The 20,635-nt window shown below is 32.0% G+C and overlaps 3 protein-coding genes across 6 annotated transcripts; 1 reads left to right on the top strand and 2 right to left on the bottom strand.

Annotated features, from left to right (window-relative positions):
- Positions 1 to 654: 654 nt before the first annotated feature.
- Positions 655 to 2,904, bottom strand: LOC108839346 (uncharacterized). The gene has a single exon (XM_018612125.2). It carries the CDS (start codon positions 2,902 to 2,904, stop codon positions 655 to 657), a length of 2,250 nt encoding a protein of 749 aa, XP_018467627.2.
- Positions 2,905 to 7,558: 4,654 nt separating this feature from the next.
- LOC130495049 (probable purine permease 4) lies at positions 7,559 to 9,066 on the top strand. The gene has a single exon (XM_056986015.1). It carries the CDS (start codon positions 7,718 to 7,720, stop codon positions 8,882 to 8,884), a length of 1,167 nt encoding a protein of 388 aa, XP_056841995.1. The 5' UTR covers positions 7,559 to 7,717; the 3' UTR covers positions 8,885 to 9,066.
- Positions 9,067 to 14,638: 5,572 nt separating this feature from the next.
- LOC108829890 (actin-related protein 2/3 complex subunit 2A) lies at positions 14,639 to 17,154 on the bottom strand. Of its 4 annotated transcripts, XM_018603480.2 has the most exons (11): positions 16,955 to 17,154; positions 16,784 to 16,859; positions 16,409 to 16,528; positions 16,125 to 16,332; positions 15,864 to 16,033; positions 15,700 to 15,777; positions 15,481 to 15,613; positions 15,292 to 15,383; positions 15,127 to 15,183; positions 14,978 to 15,043; positions 14,639 to 14,889 (listed from the first exon to the last, which is right to left on the bottom strand). In XM_018603480.2, exons 1-11 carry the CDS (start codon positions 17,011 to 17,013, stop codon positions 14,854 to 14,856), a joined length of 1,095 nt encoding a protein of 364 aa, XP_018458982.1. In that variant the 5' UTR covers positions 17,014 to 17,154; the 3' UTR covers positions 14,639 to 14,853. The 4 variants fall into 4 exon arrangements, with proteins under 4 accessions (XP_018458982.1, XP_018458983.1, XP_018458984.1 ...); XM_018603481.2 differs by lacking the exon at positions 16,784 to 16,859 and having other exon boundaries at positions 16,409 to 16,475; positions 16,955 to 17,147; XM_018603482.2 differs by lacking the exon at positions 16,784 to 16,859 and having other exon boundaries at positions 16,955 to 17,105.
- Between the last annotated feature and the right edge of the window lie 3,481 nt (positions 17,155 to 20,635).

Raw genomic sequence — 20,635 nt, 5'->3', positions numbered from 1 at the left:
GATTTCAGTCCTTCCTTTGCTTTCCTTTATGTAACCACTTTTGTTTTTGTTTCTGGTAGAAAAAATCTGAGAATCATCTATTTAAATGGATTGATGAAGCTTTGCTTGACGAGATACGAGAAGTAGATGCGAAACATGATAGGGTTTCTCGACGGCTTGCTAGAGTTGAACACGAGATGACACAGAAGATGAATGAGAAGGTGACGTTGGAGATTGCTAGAGTAGAACATGAGATGACACAGAAGATGAATGAGAAGGTAATAGTGGAGATTGCTAGAGTCCAAGAAGAGATACAAAAGAAGCTAAAGATTGCGACAGTGGCGATGGTACTTGTCGGAGCCATCGCAGTGATGTGGACTTCTCATACTGTCTGAACTAGTTCTAGTGATGCTCATTATAATTAGCTTCTGTTTACAACTTCTTGCTGGGTCATTATTGGCTTCTTGTTTACAATTGATAGGTCGTTCTATTCAGCTTCTTTTTACAACTTTATGCAAGAGTCTTCGCAGGTAGTTGCAGTTTGAAGTAGAGTACAAAAAGCAATCAAGTAATTATGATAAAACGAGTAAATCAAGTAGAACAAGAAAATCCAAAAGCAAACAAAACGAGTAAATCAAGTAGTCAACAACAATAAGAAAAAATAGAAAATCAGAGCTAAATAGCTCTGTCACATGTAGCCCTGTTATGATTCTCTTCGCCACATCGACTGCATCTGCGCCTCTTTTTTTCTTGACCTCGTTGGGACGAACGAAGCTTGTCTTCAACTGTCTCGTATCTGCGTTTTCTTCTCCTTCCTGCTCCTCTTCTTGATTCAGGCGGTAGTACACTAGCAATTTCAACTTCATTTGGAACAACCCAACTATCTTCAGGAACACCTATTGGATTGATAGTTTCTTGATAAGCTGTTCTCCATGTGGAAGTAGTGTACATGTCATCCGTTAGTGAGGATGGGGATCGGCCAACTGTTAAACCTGCTTTGATGGCGTGTCTACATGGAATTTTAAGCAGGTCATATTTCCCACATGAGCAAGTTCTTCTGTCCAAATCAACCAGGCAGTCAAATGTATCTCCACGAACCAAGAAACGATGCTCGTTAACTGGTTGCACAAGAAACGTTCTACCCTTGGTAATCCGTCTATCTATCTTTTTCTCGATGCGGATAGTTAATGGTTTTGTATGCTTCCTGCTTTTTGTCCGACGTTCAAAGAACCAACGAGTTAGCATTTCTCTGATGCTATCCAACAACGGAATGACTGGATACTCTCTTGGTGAGCGCAAAGCTGAGTTGATTGATTCAGCCGGGTTTGTCGTCCTGATGTCGTACCTGAATCCTTGAAACCGACAGCGAGCCCACTTTCTAACATCTGCATCAACCAAATATTTTCCAATAGCTGGACTGATATTGCACACAGCTTCGAATCGCGTCCGAAAATCAACGACTCTATAAGCTTTAGAAGCTTTTGCAATCAATCCAACCATTCCATTTCCTCTGTAATGTGTGACCACATTATTCAACAAATGGTGAATGCAGATTCCGTGTTCAGCAAGAGGATATACATTCTCAATCGCCTTACAAAGTGAGCTATTTCTGTCTGATACAAAAGCTAGGGAACGGTCGTCAGCTACAACAACTTGTAGCTCTCTCATAAACCAATCCCACGAGCGATCATTTTCTGAGTCCACAACCGCAAATGCAATAGGATACAAGTTAGAGTTTCCATCTAAAGCTGTCGCAACAAGTAATACCCCTTTGTATTTGCTCTTCAAAAATGTCCCATCGACAACAAGAACTTTTCGCATGGCTGTGTGAAAACCTCGCACAGATTGCCCAAACGAAACAAAGAGAAATCGGAATCTACCATCAACATCAGTCTCATAAAACGTGTGTGTTCCTGGATTAGCTTCTTTCAGCATGTGCAAGTATTTCGGAATTTTTTCAAAACTCTTCTCCGGAATACCTCGGACCATATTAATTGCAAACTCTCGAGCATCCCATGCTAAGGACTTAGATATCTCACATCCATGATCCATTCTCATAATCTGTATGATATCGTTAACTTTGGGACCTTCTTTCACACCCTCGTACCTATGCATTATTAGACTCCCAATAGTTTTCGCAGAAGCTGTCCGACCACCATTTTTCATACTCGACGCAGCACATGTATGATCCGCCACATATTTTTTGATGATGAAATATGTGGATCCTGATAACCCCTCAGCACGAACACTCCAGTTGCAATGATTGTCAATGCATCTGATGTACCAAAGTTTTCTGTCCGATTTCACAACTTTGTAATCGAAGTGATGCTTCATCGCTGACATTTCCAACGCTGCTTTCAACAGCGATTTGTTTTGAAAGGTTTCACCTCTCTTCACAACATCCACCAAAGAAAACCGAACACTGTTTTCCTTAGGATCTTCTTCTGCAGTTGAGACGACAACATCATCTTCTTCAACATCCTGGCTTGATTCAGATGAACTACCATCGTCATCTTGAGGTGGAAACGAGGAAGGTTCACCTTTCTCTCTGAAAGGCGAGTTGGATTCCTTCATATCAACTTCAAAGTCTTGGCTGTTTCCATTGATAGGTGAAGTTGACACACACAACCTTGTAGAAGCTTTTCCTCGTACATATGTTAAGAAATTTTTGACTTGTCTATCATTCGCAATGATCACTGGCGGACAGTCTACTGCACCGATTAACTCCATAGGTAAGTAGCTTAACTCCAGCTCAAACTCGTTTTGGTCTATTCCAAAATCATCAAAAGCCAAAATCCTTAGATATTCAAAGGAACTTGTCAACTCCACAACCAATACTCTACCCCGTTTCTTCTCATCAACAGCAAATTCCCATCCTTTAAGGGGACTGAATTTCCACACCCCACAAGAAGCATAAATATGCATCTTCAACAATAGCTTCAAAATTTTTGGTTGATTTCTAAAAAAAATCTTAATAACGTGTGTGAGGAAGAAGGAGATCACGTTTTTTAATTTTTTTTTAAAAAAATTAATTTAGGAAACATGAAAATCACTAAAATTTAGGAAGTTTTAGATTCAAAAATATACACTTAACAGATTTTGGAGATATTTAAGGAAAATTAACATTTCTGCGTCGGTAGAGGGAACCATCTACTCCCGTAGAATATAGTTAAGAGGGTAGATTGTGTAATACAACTGTGGTAGGGAAATACATTTTCGTAGATTACTTTGTTAAACTTTCGTAGAGTACTTCTATAATGGCAGATTATTTGCTCAAATGAAATCTACCGTAGTTCAGAACTAAGTTAACATGGCAGGCGGTTCATTCTACGAAAGTAGATTTATATTTTACAGTGGATTTGCTCGTCTACGGCCGTAGATATGTAAGTGATTAGTAGAACCAGTTACCTTCGAGCCCGTAGACGGTAGATTAGATTGTCTACGAGCCGTAGACCAGAATATAAAATTATGATCTACTTATATTTAATCAACAAAACTATTTTTCATACGATTGTCTCTTGTTCATGTACGATTTGTATATTTTTTCATATTTTTCGGACTTTTAAAATAATTGTTATGAATTTTTAAAGTTCATCAGGGACATGAAAGTCAAAAACAAGCAAAAAATGAAATTATGGCAAAGGGACAATGCACTTGTTTTTCTATTCCGTTTTGGCAATTTTTTCATATTCAATTAACTTGAATAAGTGTTTTTATGATTTTGTCAATGACTGAAATCATGAAAGTAAAACAAGTTTTTGGCTGTAGATAACTTTTAAAAACAAATCATAACTCTTAATGATAGCTTATATACAAATATTATGCTAACAACAAATAAGAATATTACGTAAGGATAATAATAATAGCGCGAAAACAACTCACTTATATTAACACTTTCACTATAACTCATATACAAAACATTCTGCTAACAACAAATTCAGAACACGAGAGTCACGAGATTAATGATCTAATAACAAATCATATGCAAATTTCAAAATAAACTTGCAAACTTTTTGCTAAAACAAAAAAACAAGTTCTTGTCTACCAAATCCAAACCGGTAGACCCGAACTGAAAAAGTTTTTTTTTTTTAATAAAGGGTTTGAAATAGATTGTTTTTTTCATGATATTTTGTATACATCAATTACAAAGAAGAATTCCAGCTACTTGTGAATGATCCTTGAAATCTCTTGAGGAAGTGACAATTTTATGTTTATATTTGAAAAAAAAAACTATCTAAGATTCTAAATTTAAAGTTCCAAGTTTATAGATAGTTGAAGGAATAAAAGAAATCGGAGTGAATATATGAAAACAAGGTTTATGAAAAGTATGTAGAGAAAATATCATTATTTGTGTAGATTTGATGTTTGATCGAGTTATGAAAAGGAAAATGTAAGATTTAAAGAAAAGTGAATCCGGGTTGTGAATATATTCTATCAGGTTTCAGATATATACTAATACGAACATCCCTGATACAAAATTTAAAGATCTACTCGGTTCATCCAAATCCAACCCATACCGCTTTTAAGAGACTTGTTTGGTTCGATTAATTGGATTCTGTCGTCTATTTGTCCATACTAGTTTTTAGTTTACACATCCAAATAACTAATGTAAAATTGTATTTTCTTGAAATATAAGAATCGCATGGTTTGTCATACGGACAATACTATAATAAAAAACTTCGATAATTTCGTGGACTACTCTTTAGGCCTAAACCTCGAAAGCCGTATTTTTTACATAGTTCATAGTTTGATAGTAACGCCCCAATAGGCAATACATCACATTAGTTAACTAAAATACTTTAGTTGACTGATAATACAGTATGTAGAGAAATCGGAGTGAATATACAGTAATATCTTTAATTCAAAACTAGAGATCGACCTTCATAATATCCGTGCGGCTGTTGATTTTTACTCTCTCTTTTTATAAATTGGTACTAGATTATGATCCGCGCGCCTGCGCGGATTTATCTTTTGTTTCACATGTTTTATATACATGTATATTATTTAAGATTTATAATATTAAAAAGTTAGAATGATCTGGAACAAAAAAAATCGACCCGGACAAAAAAAAATCAAATACATATTTAGATACAAATGTTGAGAACTCGAAGAACTCATACCTGAAAGAACAGATTTATACCCGATCGAGTGAGCTAAATTTCAAACATAATATCTTTTGTTATATTTTTAATTCATTTTTTTGGGTTGGTGAAATTTACTATTTATTTGGAAGATGTTTGGCTAACTTAATGGTATATATTCGTATGTTTCTTTTTTCTGAACAGGAAAAAAAAGATTTGGGTCTTGATTAAATTTATCTTATATAACAAATTGCTGCTATAAATAATTTTTATAAAAACTAATTTGTAACAGTAATATTATTTTTGTTATAAATTAGTATATCATGGTTTATAGGTTCAAAGTATAGAGTTAGTCGTCTTCATAGTATTGCTAATATTGATAGATGCAAGTTAATTAATACAAATAATATATTGTATTATTAGTAATCTGTCGCATAATATTATATATTAGTAGATGTATTATTAATAATCTATCTTGTAGTATAATATGCTAGTGGATGTATCTAACTTATAGTAAAATATATGCAATATAAGAAAACATGCGTAGTGGATATAATAATAAGGTAAGAAGTTAAAAACTATGGTAATGGTTGATATTAATTATTTATAAAAAGGCATATCTAATAATAAGTAGATTAATATAACATTAATTACATAAGGTCCAACTTTAAAATCCACTTAGAAGAAGTTGTAATGTTTCAGTTTTAATAAGATAGATGTTTTCTCATGATTGGTTTTAATTATCTTATATGTGTTACTATATAATTAGTTTTATATTTTTAGGTTTATATACATCTGAATCGAATCCGAATTAAACCGGGTAATATATTTATTTTTGATTATTTGATTATTTTTTAGATATTTTTAGTTTGAATTCAAAGTACTCGTACTGATTCGGTTAATATGATTATTTTTAAGAGCATCTCCGATGTATTATTCTATTTTCTACTTTAAAATGGAGTAACTTCAAAATGGTGTATTGTTTTGCTCCAATGTATTACTCTATTTTCTACTCCAAAATTGAATATTTTTAATATTTTATGTTTTATATTTATTTTAAAATTAATAATATCACCTTTGATTTAAACTATTTACAAAATAGTCTATTTTTACTTTGTAACATTTCTATTAAATACAATATTAACCATAATTAAATTTTTATTATATAATTAAAATTACTCAACAAGATTTAGAAAGGAAACATTTAATACACTAAAAATTACATTACAATATTTAAACACAATAATACATCAACTTAAATTATTCATTATAGTTATTATAATTATTCAGTACAGATCTTTTATGTTTTATATTATATATTTTGTTGCATAAAATATTTTATTAGATGGCTATTTATATAACTAATAAATATTAACAGTAATTTTATAATATATATAGTAAAATAACATTATTATACTTATTTATAATAATATTTTATTAAAACGAAAATATTTAAATGTGAAGGACCACTTTATAAATAAAAAAAGTTCAACTCCATTTGGAAGTAATGAGTTGGTTTACTCCATATTTGGAATAATCAGGACATCTCCAACCCCATTCTATTTTTTCTCCAAAATGGAGTAAAAATGAATATGAAGTAAGAATTGCCCCAATCCAACTACATATCTCACTCTATAATATTGTTTACTCCATAAATAGAATAATCTAATTTTTGTTTGTTCATCACTCCATTATGGAGTGAAAAATAGAGTAGGGTTAGAGTATTTTTACTCCATTTTCACTTTTACTTCATTTTGGAGGAAAAAATGGAGTATTACATTGGAGATGCTCTCATGTCTATTACTCCATTTTGAAGTAAGTTTTAGAGTGGAGATGGAGATGATTTTACTGCAAAATGGAATTTAAAGTGAATTTTGGAGTGGGGTTGGAGATGCTCTAATACAAAATTTGAGTCCATTTTAGATTCATCAGTTTCGATGTTTTTATATTTATATACATCAAAACTGAATATCCGGAGAAAGACTCTACTCCAAACGCATACAAAAAAATTTCTAATACCTAAATGACACATAATTTCAAAACTAAAAAAACCACAACTTGTAAGCAAAAAATTTACCCGAATGTATATATCTAATTTGTTATATAAAAAAGTTAAAATTTTTATTATTATTAATTTTGACTTCTAGTCACAGATAAAACAATTTCGTTTAAACATGTCACATTATTATGGTTAATATGTAAAATAAATACTGTCAAAATATTATAATAAAAATAAATTAATGAAATTGTTAAGAGTGAGAAAATGAATATAAAAGATATAATAAAACAATTGAAAATACATAAATTTTATTTTGAATTTCTATAATAAATGATATGGATTTATTTAGATAAGATAATAATTGAAGTGGTTATGATTAGTTAAAAATGAAATAAAATCTTTAAAAAATCACTTAAAAGTAGGCGAGTATTGTTTTGTAATTAGTTTTAATATAATAAATTAACATATTGGTCACCATATATACGTGAGTGAGTGTGTGGTTAGAGAGACTGAAACCATTTCTCTACCAAAACGTCTTTACCTTTTCAACTCTTCTTCTTCATCTTCATCTTCTTTCTCTCTTCATTCGAAGTCTCGGCTACAAATTAAAAAAAAAACAAATACAGAATAAAAAATATCAAAACACAAAGAGACAAAAATGAGTGACGGGAGAGTCAACAACTCAGATCAACAAGAACAAGAACAAAACCTGGTCAAAGCACCGGCCAAGCGATCCCTCGGCCTCCTCATCACCACTTACGGCTGCCTCTTCGTCGGCTCCGTGGCCTCGAGCCTCCTCGCGAAATACTACTTCGTCCACGGTGGCTCGAGCCGGTGGGTGTCCACGTGGGTCCAATCCGCCGGGTTCCCACTCCTCCTCGTCCTTATCTACTTCCCTCACTTCGTCTTCAAAACAACTAAGCGCCGTCCCTTCACGCGCTTCACACAACGCCATCTCTTCTTCTCCGTCGTAATCGGACTCTTCCTCGGTTTCAACAACTTCCTCTTCTCGTGGGGTACCTCGTACCTCCCTGTGTCCACGTCATCACTTCTTCTCTCGACACAACTCATCTTCACTCTCATCTTGTCCGTGATCATAGTGAAACAGAAAGTCACTTTCTCAAATCTCAACTGCGTTGTTCTCTTAACGCTGAGCTCTGTTTTACTAGCTCTCGGTTCGAGCCAAGATAAACCGGCCGGTTTAACTAAAACCAAGTATTTCATCGGGTTTTTATCCACGATCGGAGCCGGTTTACTCTTCGCGCTTTACCTCCCCGTGACAGAGAGGGTCTACAGGTCCGTTTATTGTTACGCGATGGTCATGGAGATGCAACTGGTTATGGAGTTTTCAGCCACGGTTTTCGCTACAGTCGGTATGGCTTTCGACGGTGGGTTTAAAGAAATGGTTAAGGAAGCGAACCAAGTTTTCACTAAAGGACCGACGGTTTACTGGACTGTTGCGATTTTAGCTAATGTGGTGACGTGGCAGCTCTGTTTCGCGGCCACGTCAGGGATGGTTTATTTGACGTCTGGTATCACCGGAGGTATTTGCATGACGGCCTTACTAGCTATGAATGTGATTGGAGGTGTTGTTGTTTACGGCGATGAGTTCGGCGGCGTGAAGATTGTATCAACGGTGCTATGCATTTGGGGATTCTCGTCTTATGTATATGGGCTTTACGTGAAGATGAAAAAGGAGGAGAAGAAGGAAAAGGAGGAGAAGGGATACACCGGTGTAAAGACGGCGGAAGACGGCGGAGAGATGCAGGTGGAGATGGGTAAGGTTAAAAATGACGACGTGGCGGCGGCTGATGAAAGGGTTTGATGATGATATATGTTTGGGTAGTATCTTTTATGTGTTCTTTCTTTTTCTCAACTTTTATTTTTATTTTTAGGTAATGCATTTGCTTTTTTGATTTTCTTTTTTAAGGTTTCTTTGTTTTTCCTCTTTTGGTTGTTTTTATGAATTATATCTATCAATGCACAAAACTAGTTATGCACCTTCAACTCTCCAAGTGTGTGAAGGTTTCATTGTCGGTCAATAGTCATCTCTATAATGTATATGTATGAAATTACGCATTATTACTCCCATTTAGTACTACTAAATTTTATAGATTCATTTGACATAACAAAACCAAGTAGCGAAGCCAAAAACAAAAAGAAGCCAAAAACAAAAAGAGAAAAACTAAGATCTTATGGCAATTGATCATGAGACTTTTGATCAATTGCCATTATTTCCAATATTGCAACAAACTTTCCACAACACTCTCGAGGAAGAAAATCATTTAACAAAAAGGAAAAAAAATCATTCTATAATGTGGCATGATTCGCTTTCTTTTCCTCCTTTTAGGGCATTTACTGATGAGAACCGTTTCAACAGCAAATATATTACTGTTATACTATAAATTATTATGTTGACAAAAAAAATACTATAAATTATTAATCAAAACTTTGTTTATTTTGTAAAAAAGATCATTAACACATGTATATCGTGTTTCTCATAAGAATCTCATCTTCTTCTCTCTTATTTTATTTATTTATTCATTATTTTGAATTAAAAAATACACATTTAAATATTTTGGATGAAATATTTTTAGCTATGACTGGCCAAAAAATCTGAATCCAAAGAATCAAACTGAATTCAATTTGAGAAAGAAGTACCGAATCCAAACCGAAATTATGAAATATCTGAACGGGTTCAAAATTTTGGAATCTAAAGAATCAAAACCAAATCCGACCTGAACCGAAGTATTTTTAGTATCCGAATGTATCCGAAATAAACTTAAATACCTAAATATATTGATTATTTTAGATTTATTATATATTAAAAAACATCCAAAATATATAGATACTTTTAAATTGTCTAAAATAATTGAAACTATATACAAATAGTCAAAATTAAATATCTAAAATAGCTAAAGTATACTCAAAACATCAAAAATACTTAAAATTATTACTATTAAAACAAAAATAATTTTTATCTACTTGCAAGTAGAGCATTTTATTTATTTAGTTTCTATTATTTCGAGATTATATAACAATTAATTCTTTTATGTGTTCTTTCTTTTATGTGTTTTTTCTCTTTCTCAACTTTTATTTTTATTTTTATTTTTATTTTTAGGTAATGTTAAATGCTTTTTTGGTTTTTTTTCTTTTTAAGGTTTGTTTGTTTTTCCTCTTTTGGTTGTTCTTATAAATTATCTGTCTATCAATGCACAAAACTAGTTATGCCCCATCAACTCTTCAAGTGTGTGAAGGTTTCATTGTCGGTAGGGCTGGGCAAAAAATCAGGATCCGAAAAAACGAACCGAACCTGATCTGAAAAAGTAGTACCGAACCCGAACCGAAATTCATTAAATATCCGAATAGATTCAAAATTTTGGTATTTATAGAACCGAAACCGAACCCAATCCGAACCGAAATATTTTGGGTATCCGAATATATCCTAAATATATATATATATATATATATATATACCTAAATATATTAACTTTTTAGTTTTAATGTGTATTAAAAATATCCAAAATATATAAGATACTTTTTATTTTTCCAAAATACTTGAAAACATATACAATTAGTCAAAAGTAAATGTATAAAATAGCTAAACTATACTCAAAACACCAAAAATACTTAAACAATCCATTGATTCTTTATCCAAATGTTCAAACAAAACTAATTTATATTTTAAGTTTAGGTATTTTGACATTTGTTATTCAATTTTTTTATAATACATTATTTTATTTATAGATGTTGAGAAATTTAAAGTATATAATTAATTTTAAAATAATTTAAATGGATTATCCGAACCCGAACCAAACTCGTAAGGATCCGAACCGAATCTGAACCAAAATTTAGAAATACCCGAATAGAGCTAAAATCTTTGACCCCAAAAACCCGAAACCCGAATAGATCCGATCCGAACCCGATTGGATACTCGAACGCCACCCCTAATTGTCGGTCAATAGTCATCTCTATATTTATAATTTCTTTTATTGTGTACTAGATCATGACCCGCTCGACCGAGCGGGAATCAATTTTTTTTTTATTTTTTTTGTACTAAATGTTATACATGATTCATGATTGTAATGTGTACTAATATAAAATTTTGATAAATAACAGTGTGTACTAATGTGTTTAAATAAGCAATGTGTTTAATTACTAAATTTGATTTTTAAACTTTATGATAACGTAAAGTAGATTTTTAATATATTATTTAAAATATATAGTGCTATATATTTTGTATTTTCAACATTTATCATATAAAATTTACATTTGGGTATTATTTATATGAAAATATTTGTAACATAATATATTTATATATTATATAAACATATCTACGATTTTCGCAAAGGCCATGCGCACCCGCACGGGTTTTATTTTTAAGATGTATTCTATATTGTTTAGTTATATGTAGTATCGAGTTTGTATAATTCAATTTTGTGTTTAAAAAAACAATATCAAAACTGTATTTCGTATGTAAAAATAACACTTTGCAGGCGCGAATTGTGTCTTTTTATTGTAACACAAAATTTGATATAAAACTTATGTTTTTTACATTACGAAGTTCAGTTTTTAAAAATAATTATTACATAATTTCAAAGTGAATTTTATCTCTGAGGTGTAATATATTTTGTGTGTAATGGTTCAAAGCATTTTCGATATATATTATATTTCAGTTTGGTTTGTTTTTAGTATTATTGTATAAGTATAATATTATACAATATTACTATATTCTATACAATATATAAAGCTATGTGTTATTTGTTTTAAAAAGTAGATTAGACCCAACATAGTTAAAAAATAGTCATATCTTTATGTATGTGTCTATGACTTATCTACCTAATGTTATCCGTGAAAATAAAATCAATATGGCCAATGAAAGTATACTGATCAATTTAAAATGAATTGTATAGAGTAACTCTAGTACGATTAATTTTTTAGTATTCTTAGTATATATCTTATTTAAATCGACATGTAATAAAAGTGAAAGCCATATATGGAATATGGACAAAGAGAAGAATTGTATTTAAGGAAATACATCAATGTAAAATTAAACTATGGTATGTATTATATATAAAGAATGAGACATTTAATTTAAATATATGAGGTCCACCTTTTAAAATTCACCTAGAAGAAATTTTAATGTTTCTGATTTAATAAAATAGATGTATGAAATTACGCTTTATTATTCCGATTTAGAACTATTAAATTTTATAAAGATTCATTTGACATAACAAAACAAGTAGGGAATAGCAAAGCAAAAGAAAGAAGAAAACTAAGATCTTATTACAAATAGAGAGAAGCTTCTAATCGGAAATTAATTCATTAATCTCCATGAGACTTTTGATCAATTGCCACTATTTCAAAAAATCTTTTTTTTTATGGCAAAAAAACTTTTCACAACACTCTCTAGGAAGAAAATCACTTAACAAAAAGAAAAAAAATTATTGTGAACGAACGCGAATTAACTTAGAAGAAAGCAAAAGAGCAAAATGAATTGAAACAAATACCCGTTTAGAGTTTTTTATTAATGTGTAAATGAATAATTTTACAAACATTTAGACCCGTATTTATAGCAGTATCAAAACCAGATTTTTTTTTTTTTTATAGGAATACATACTTATATAGAAAAAGTAAAAATTTTAAACCGAAAAAGACAGAGAAATTCAAGACACACAGATGCAACAAAAATCAAAATGGCATGATTCGCTTTCTTTTCCTCCTTTTTGGGCATTTTACTGATAAGAACCATTTCAGCAGAAAATATTATATTGTTATACAATAAATCGTTATCAAAAATTTGTTTATTTTTGTAAAAGATCATTCACCCATGTAATATTGTAATTCATTGCATAGTTTTATATAAAACAAAAATTATTAATGCATTTAATACTTTAGTTATTAGGTTTAAAACTATACTTAATAATTAATCTAATTCACTGCATTTATAACCCGTTAAGAAAACACATTTCAACAATCGTAATTTAATTTTATTATAGACCTAAGCCCATGATATGTTTTTAACAAAAGAAATAAGTTAACTACATTAATATTATAATAATGTTGATTGTATTTAAAATATAAAAATATTAATATTAACTAGTAATTATATATAAGTTGAATCCAAACTATTTTTCCCATATACAAACAAATTATTAAGTTATGTAGAAATTATGTTTAAGATTTATAGTTAACTTAATTATACACAATTTAATAATAATTTTAATTCTAAAACTCAAAAATGTAACCTTCAAATAATCATTACAAAACCTATAAATTAAAATGAATAACATAAATACAATACATTTACCTATCAAATAGTTTTAGTCAATTTTATTTACTATTAAAATTATATGAATAGTTTAGTCAGTTTTTCTTATATATTAGCATATATTTTTGGTTTTTACTGAATTAAATGATGTATGCTCATGGGTTAGTGGCAGGTTTTCAGGTTTCATCATCTTTTAATTATTGAGGTTTTTCATTACCGGTTTTTACCGGTTCGACATTGGGTCTAAGATTAGGCATAAAAATATTGCTATATTGAAAATTTGGGTATACATTGGGTTCTCGTTTAGTCTGGAATTTTGGTTCCAAAGATATAGGACCCGCTCATTATTTATGAAATATGGTTTAGTTTTGGTTTCATTTTTTTTGGTTTGACACAGTTCGATTCTTGTGGTCCAGATATATGTTCTTACATCTATACACTATTTTATAAAAAAATTATTTAGTTTCAAAAGTAAATGTGTCCTTTCAAAACGTATATCAAAATTTAGTTTTTATCTATACTATTAAAGCATAATCTCATGGTGCTTTTGATTTTTTGAAAAAAATCATTTACATGCTAGTGACATTTAATTTTAATATAAATATTATTTATTTAAATAAAACAACAGAATATTACTTATGTTTATGGTAATTAATACTATCCACATTTGTAAATAATATTAATTCTAATTTTATGCAAATTATACTTTGATTTAATTTGAACATTATTTTTTGTGCATAGTATTATTTAATAATCGAACATGAATATATACATGAATTTTTTTAGAAATCATTATTTACAATGTCATTTTGTACATAACATTGATATGCAAATTTTGAATGTTCGAAAATATTTCAAAACTTACCATAAAAGTAAATTTTAGATCTAACTCATATACTAGTTTCTTTTTATAATTTTTGACTTTTCATAATTATGAGATACATGTGTTGCTGATAAAATAAAAAATAAGATACATATATTAAGATGCTTAATATAATAAAATAATATCTAAAGTTATCCTTTCATTATTAATCAGACAAAAAATTTCTATCGACTTTTATCAATAAATTAAATTTATCAAAACTATTATATATTTAAATATATACAAAATTTATTTACCTAAAATATATTTAAATGATATAATCCTGTGAAATCGCAGAAAATCATCTAGTGATCGAGTATTCCAACAGTAGTTATTTTGATTTTTGAGATTTGGTTTTTAAGAATCTAAAAAGTCGAAACCAATAAAAAGATTCGATCAAAGTATCTACCAAGCCTCACTCTATGATTTTTTTTGTGGAAACACAATGATAGAACCTAGAGATCCTCTTACGATTTCCTCCAATGTGAATTTACAGTTTAAGAATCATATATTTGATCAGAAAATATCTGAAAGAATTGTACTAAGAAAACCATTCTGAAACCAAAAAGAATATGTATATCATGATTGAATTCAGTGAAAAGTTAAAACCTCTTAACGGCTATTCACAAGGTTTTGCAAAATTGCTTCGTGAGAGATTGAACTACTTGGAATTGGTATGATTGGCATCACTGAATCCCTGTGTGAGAGAAGAAGAAATATAACTCAAAGACGAAGTTTACGGAAAGAAAAAGAAAATACTCTTAAAGTCAGTTTTAGAAACTTACTAGCCGTTTAAATGACTTGTTGTTCATGGATCTTGTTTTCTCCAATGGCTTAGCTTGATCTAGAGCCTGAGAGAGAGAGAGTGACAAACAACATTTAGCAAAGTAGGAAGCAACAAGAAACTAAAGAACACACTGGCGGCTCGATCTACCTGAATCATAGACTCCACGCGACGCCGCATCCTGGTGTGCATAAAACCCTCTGAGCACTGTCATACAAAAACAAAACAATTTTTTTTTTTGACAAGCTTATAATCGCAGTGATAAAGTTTTTTTTAAAAGAATTACTATGTAGTAAAAATGAGATAAATATTAACCTTGACGTGGTAACTAACATAAGCATGAAAGGTTGACAAATTCCATACAGTACGATCCAGCTTTTCACCCTCCACATGCCGAGGCATTATGACTAAGATCATCCACAATCCATTGTTAGTAGTTTGTTTCAGTTTTGGTACACTATCAATGCATAAATTGAAACAAAACCGAGCACTTCTTTCACATACCAAAAGTTACAAAACCGGCATTAGCAGATAGTGTTTCTTTAGGAGCTCCTTCTAGTTCCTGAGGTGCGGTTGGAGACCAAGAGCAAGAAGGAGCACTACTAAGCGAAGCCGCACGTCTTGCCTCCACAAATTGCTATATGATCATGAGATGAACTTCACTTTTTAAGTAATCACATCAAATCAAAAACCTTATGTTCCAACATTTTCAATTTGTGTTACCTTTAAGAAAGAAGTCGCAAGAATTGTGTCCACAGAGTCTTTAAATCTCATGGGAAAAGCCACTGTGACTTTATCTGCCTGTGATGCACCAGTCAAGTTGTGACACAAGAATCTAATCAGCTACAATGCTTATAATCTGAAGGTCCTGTAGATTAGATATATACCTGAGGCACAAGGAAAAATGTCTCGTTAGGTCTATGCATAATTGCTACAAGCCTATCCAGCTCAGGAGCAACCGTCCTTGAAGCTAGATGTTTCAGAATGATTTTCAACGGCGCCCCCATCACCACTTCTCTAATGGAAGCTAGCTTCGTTAATAACGAGTTTCTGTACGCTGTGAAAACATAGCAAGCAAGCCGAATGAATCATTTGGAAGATCTTTATCAATGAGATTAGAGAAGAAGAAAAAAAGAGAGTCGTTGAACCTTCATCTGGGCGAACTTTAGAGAAATTGAGCTTCAGGGTAAGACTAAAACCATCTCTAGGAGGATCAAGGATCTGAAACCCCGTGCCGTAAGTGGTTTTAATAGCTTCTATAGCTCCCAAAGGAAGTCCGTCAAAGGACATTGCTTCGGGTGGTGGGTTTGGTAACGAAACAGATAGCAACAAGATGTTTGGATTCTTCATTGTCACCTAATTTAACAACACTTACAAAACATCAGAATGCTGAACAACATCATATGGATCTTAGCTGTTTTCAAAGACTCACCTGAACATGGTAACGAACATCATCGAATTCAATCCATTGATAATCTAGCTCCACTGCTTTATCAAGACTGAAAAATAATATGACCAAACAGTTCAGAAAGTATTGAACATTCCTGCCATACTACAAAACCCACAACTCAGAAATCAAAAAGGATCAAGAAAGTATTAAACTTTCCTACCATTATACAAACACTAACAATCAAGAATCAAAAAAGGATCAAGAAAGTATTGAACTTTACTATCATTCTGCAAAACCCACATCCAGAATCGAAAAGGGTCTAACTGCAAATTACCGTAAAACCAAGATCCCAGCAGAACATTTTACAAGATGAGGGACTAAGAATGAAAGGATTAAAGAAGTATTGAACTTTTCTACCTTTCTAAAAAAAACCCAGTTCAGTTTTTTGGAGAAATGCTTAAAACAGAACCAATCAATCGACCAAACCAGCAACCTACGAATCCAAAAGGGTCTAACTGCAAATTAAATAAAAGTAGAATCGGAGCATCACATTTTCTAAGATGAGGGATTAAGAATGAAATTACTGACTTCTGAGCACGCGTCAAGAGCGTTTGAAGGAGAAACCTTGAATGCGACTGCAGCATCATCGATTGACTATCTCGCACTGTCCAAGAACACTATCTGAATCCAATAGAAACCTTAGAGTGTCTGGGTTCTCCAACGGGATCTAATCGGAGAAGAAAAAGAGCCTCGTTGGATACAGACAACATTAACAACGTTTTCTTCTATAAGCTTTTTGGAAGTCACTCTCAGCCGAAACGACGGCGTCTCTCTCTGTATCTGAATGGCCTAATAGGCTAATATAAATTGGGCTTATCATACATGCATGTATAAGCCCATACCCACGCCCAGCCCAGTTAATGTTATAATGCATGAGCTTCAGCTATATTGTTGCAACTTGCAAATACATGCATGTATATATAGACTGCAACTGGCAAAATTAGGGATTTTTAGATATATATATATATATATATATATATAACTAACCTTCTTTTTTTTTGCCAAGAAAAGACTAACCTTCTTATCATTTAAGAAGTTTTTATAGGTTAGAATCGACGGTTGACATTTCTCTATCCTCCATTTTCTCTCGCTCTTACCATTAATTTAGCCAACTACCCATTATTCTTGCATCTAACCTACATATGTATTTTTGTTGAAAACCCCTCCAGATATCACGCTTTAGTATTTTTTGAAAAACAAAATTTGTTACTTACTTTATTTTTATCTTCTTTGAGTTGCGTCTATCTCACTATGGTTTCAAGTTACTTCTCCGCATCGGTTAAGGGGAAGGGCCCCGCCCTCAACACCAAAGAACAACCTCGCAAACACATCAAAGCTCGAGAGTTCAATACTTCAACTCTAATCAGAGACAATGTCCTCACATTTCTTGGTCGAGTGACAAACCTTCAAGAACAACTCGTTGGAGACCTAATCACAGCTTTGCCTAAGAAAGGGGTTTCAAAGGCAAAGTAACGGGTTCATATCTAGGCTTTAGGACTTTACAGTTCAGATTTGATTTGGAGGGGGACATGCTTACTTTTCTAGTCAATAGACTGTACTATTTTGCTCATTGGATGGTCCTTCTCCAACGCTAGGAGCTTTTTATCTCACCTATGTTTCCATCGCATATTCATTTCTCAATGCGACGCCGTGGATTTCCTTTTCAGTACTAGCACCTTTAACCAAGGAAGCATCATTGAGTTTGACTCAGGAGAAGAAATCCTTGTCACCTTGGAATATGAAAGTCTTGACCCACACTGCTAAAATTATAATTACCTCTCTCATCGGACCAAGGATTGCCCCATCATCTCTCTTGAAGATAGAGACCGATTCTATGGAACCTCCAAAAAGCTAAACTGCAGCAAACAGTTTACAACTCACTTCAGACAACAAACAAGAGATGAAGTTCATGCTCGACGCAGCCAACAAGCCAAACATGTCTTTTCACTTCAAAGTATCTTTGTAATAAAACACTTATTGCAGACGTCCTTTTTAATCAAAGAGTATACTGCCATGATGGGAGACCTTTCGGAGAGCAACTATCCTCTACACCTAAAGGCCAGTCTCTCAAGAATAGAATAGCACCTCACCATACCGCCCCACTCTGAATCTGCAATTATCTTCTTCACCCCAATACTCAAGAAGACGTTGGTTCCGATTGGTAATAGCTGTAGCTTTAAATTTTTTGCTGTAAAAAAATCTGTAAACTTTTTGTTGTGGCTTTAGATTTTATTGTTCTAAATTTTATAGAAAGCCCTAAAAATTATTTTGGATATTTGGCTCTGCAGAACACTTATACAGTTGTAAATTATTTCAAGAACTGTAGTTTAAATAAAAAACTTAAAATTTGATTGCTCTGAATTTAGTGTTGTTAACTATGGTTCTGTACAGCACATACAGTAACTATCAATCACACCCGTTATTCCAGAGATCATCAAAATACATCAAGAACATCTCTAACCAAACCCCCGAACTTTCACTGGAGGGAACATCATTCCGCTGAGTCACCTCAGCAAGCAGGCCAGAGTTCTTGAGCTGCTCTACAATCACATATCAAAACAATACTTCCAACTCCAGACGGCTGCTTGAATGCAACTTAGCAGAAGAGGATTTCTCACCCCGGCCCCAACACGTATTCCATCAACTGAGGAAGTTATGGCAGATCTCAGGGAAGTCAAAGTGCAGTACACCAAGTTGATGACCCTGTAGAGAGAGCAGCCCGCATAAAAAAATTCTATAAGAGGAAGAACATGGTCTGATGGCAGAAATTGCAGCCAATATCATTGTTGCAGCCTCTTCAAACCTTGCAGCTAGACAAGAACTTTATAGCATGAGACAGATCAACCCCCTGCCCTTTCAGCCAATATCATTATTGCAGCCTCTTCAAACCTTTCAGCTAGATTCGTTGTCGTCTTCATAAAGCCGACGTAAACTTACATCTAAGTTGCGATGAAAGGTTTTTGTCGCTATTCTACGTCGAATTTACGACAACTGTTAAACTTGTCGTAAGATAGATGTAAAGTTGACGACATCTGTGTTTTCTTGTAGTGTGGTTTCAATTTATTATGGCTAGCCTTCTAACAAAATTTTTAAACTTTTGAGTTTTGTAACAAGGCTAAAAAGGGACAAAATAATTATTCTTGGATTTACTAAGGTTAAATATAAACCTATTTCATTTTCATATAAAATTTTATACAACTAAAAATAAACTAAAAAAAAATTCCCACAAAATATAAAATCTCATTCTGACTAAATGTAACGTTAAGTCTACTAAAAATAACTAATCAATTTTATCCATCAAAAAACAAAAAATCTTGATTCCTGCAAAATATTGTATTCTAAAAATGTAAAACTTTTTTTTTTATCATCAAAAACGTAAAATCTTTTATTATCATACATAACACAAAATATAGATTTTCCACCAAAAAAAAGAAAAACTCATTTTTCTCTCAAAACTCGACATTCAGTTTTCCGCTAAAACGCAAAATTTATTATTCTGCTAAAACATGAACACGTTTTTCATCAAGAACAAAAAAAAAACTATTTTGCTGCAAGAAGGAAAACCTTGTTTTTTTTTCACCAAAACACATAACCTCAGGATGACAGGAAAAAACGCAAGACCTCATTTTCTAACGAAACACAAAAACTCTTTTTTCGGCAAAAAAAACAACTCATTTTTATACCAAAACGTAAAATTCATTTTTAGCAAAACAAAAACGTATATTTTCTTTTTCCTACCAAAACACAACTCGTTTTCCCACCAAAACACAAAACCTCATATTCCTGCCAAAATGTAAAATTTCATTTTCCCACAAGGAAAACAAAACACAATTGTTTTCCTACAAAAAACACAAAAACTCATTTTTCCGCCAAAAATGAAAAAAACTCTTTTTCTTACCGCTAAAATGAAAAATCAATTCTCCACTAAAAACACAAAAAAAAAATTCCGTTAAAACATACTCATTTCTTGCCTAGAATACAAAACCAAAAAGAAAACGTGTTTTTTGCCCCAAAACCTAAAATTTCATTTTCCGCCAAAAAACAAAAAATCAGTTTCACGCCAAACACAACTCGTTTTCCTACCAAAATGCAACAACTCGTTTCCCCCTCCCCCCCCCCCACCCCAAAACATAAAATTTCCTTATCCTGCCAGAAAAACACAACTATTTTTACTACCAAACAACACAAAAACTCGGTTTCCTCAACATT

This window comes from Raphanus sativus, chromosome 1 (assembly GCF_000801105.2).
Source record: "Raphanus sativus cultivar WK10039 chromosome 1, ASM80110v3, whole genome shotgun sequence".
NCBI classification, from domain to species: domain Eukaryota; kingdom Viridiplantae; phylum Streptophyta; class Magnoliopsida; order Brassicales; family Brassicaceae; genus Raphanus; species Raphanus sativus.
This window is presented reverse-complemented; position numbering and strand designations above follow the sequence as displayed.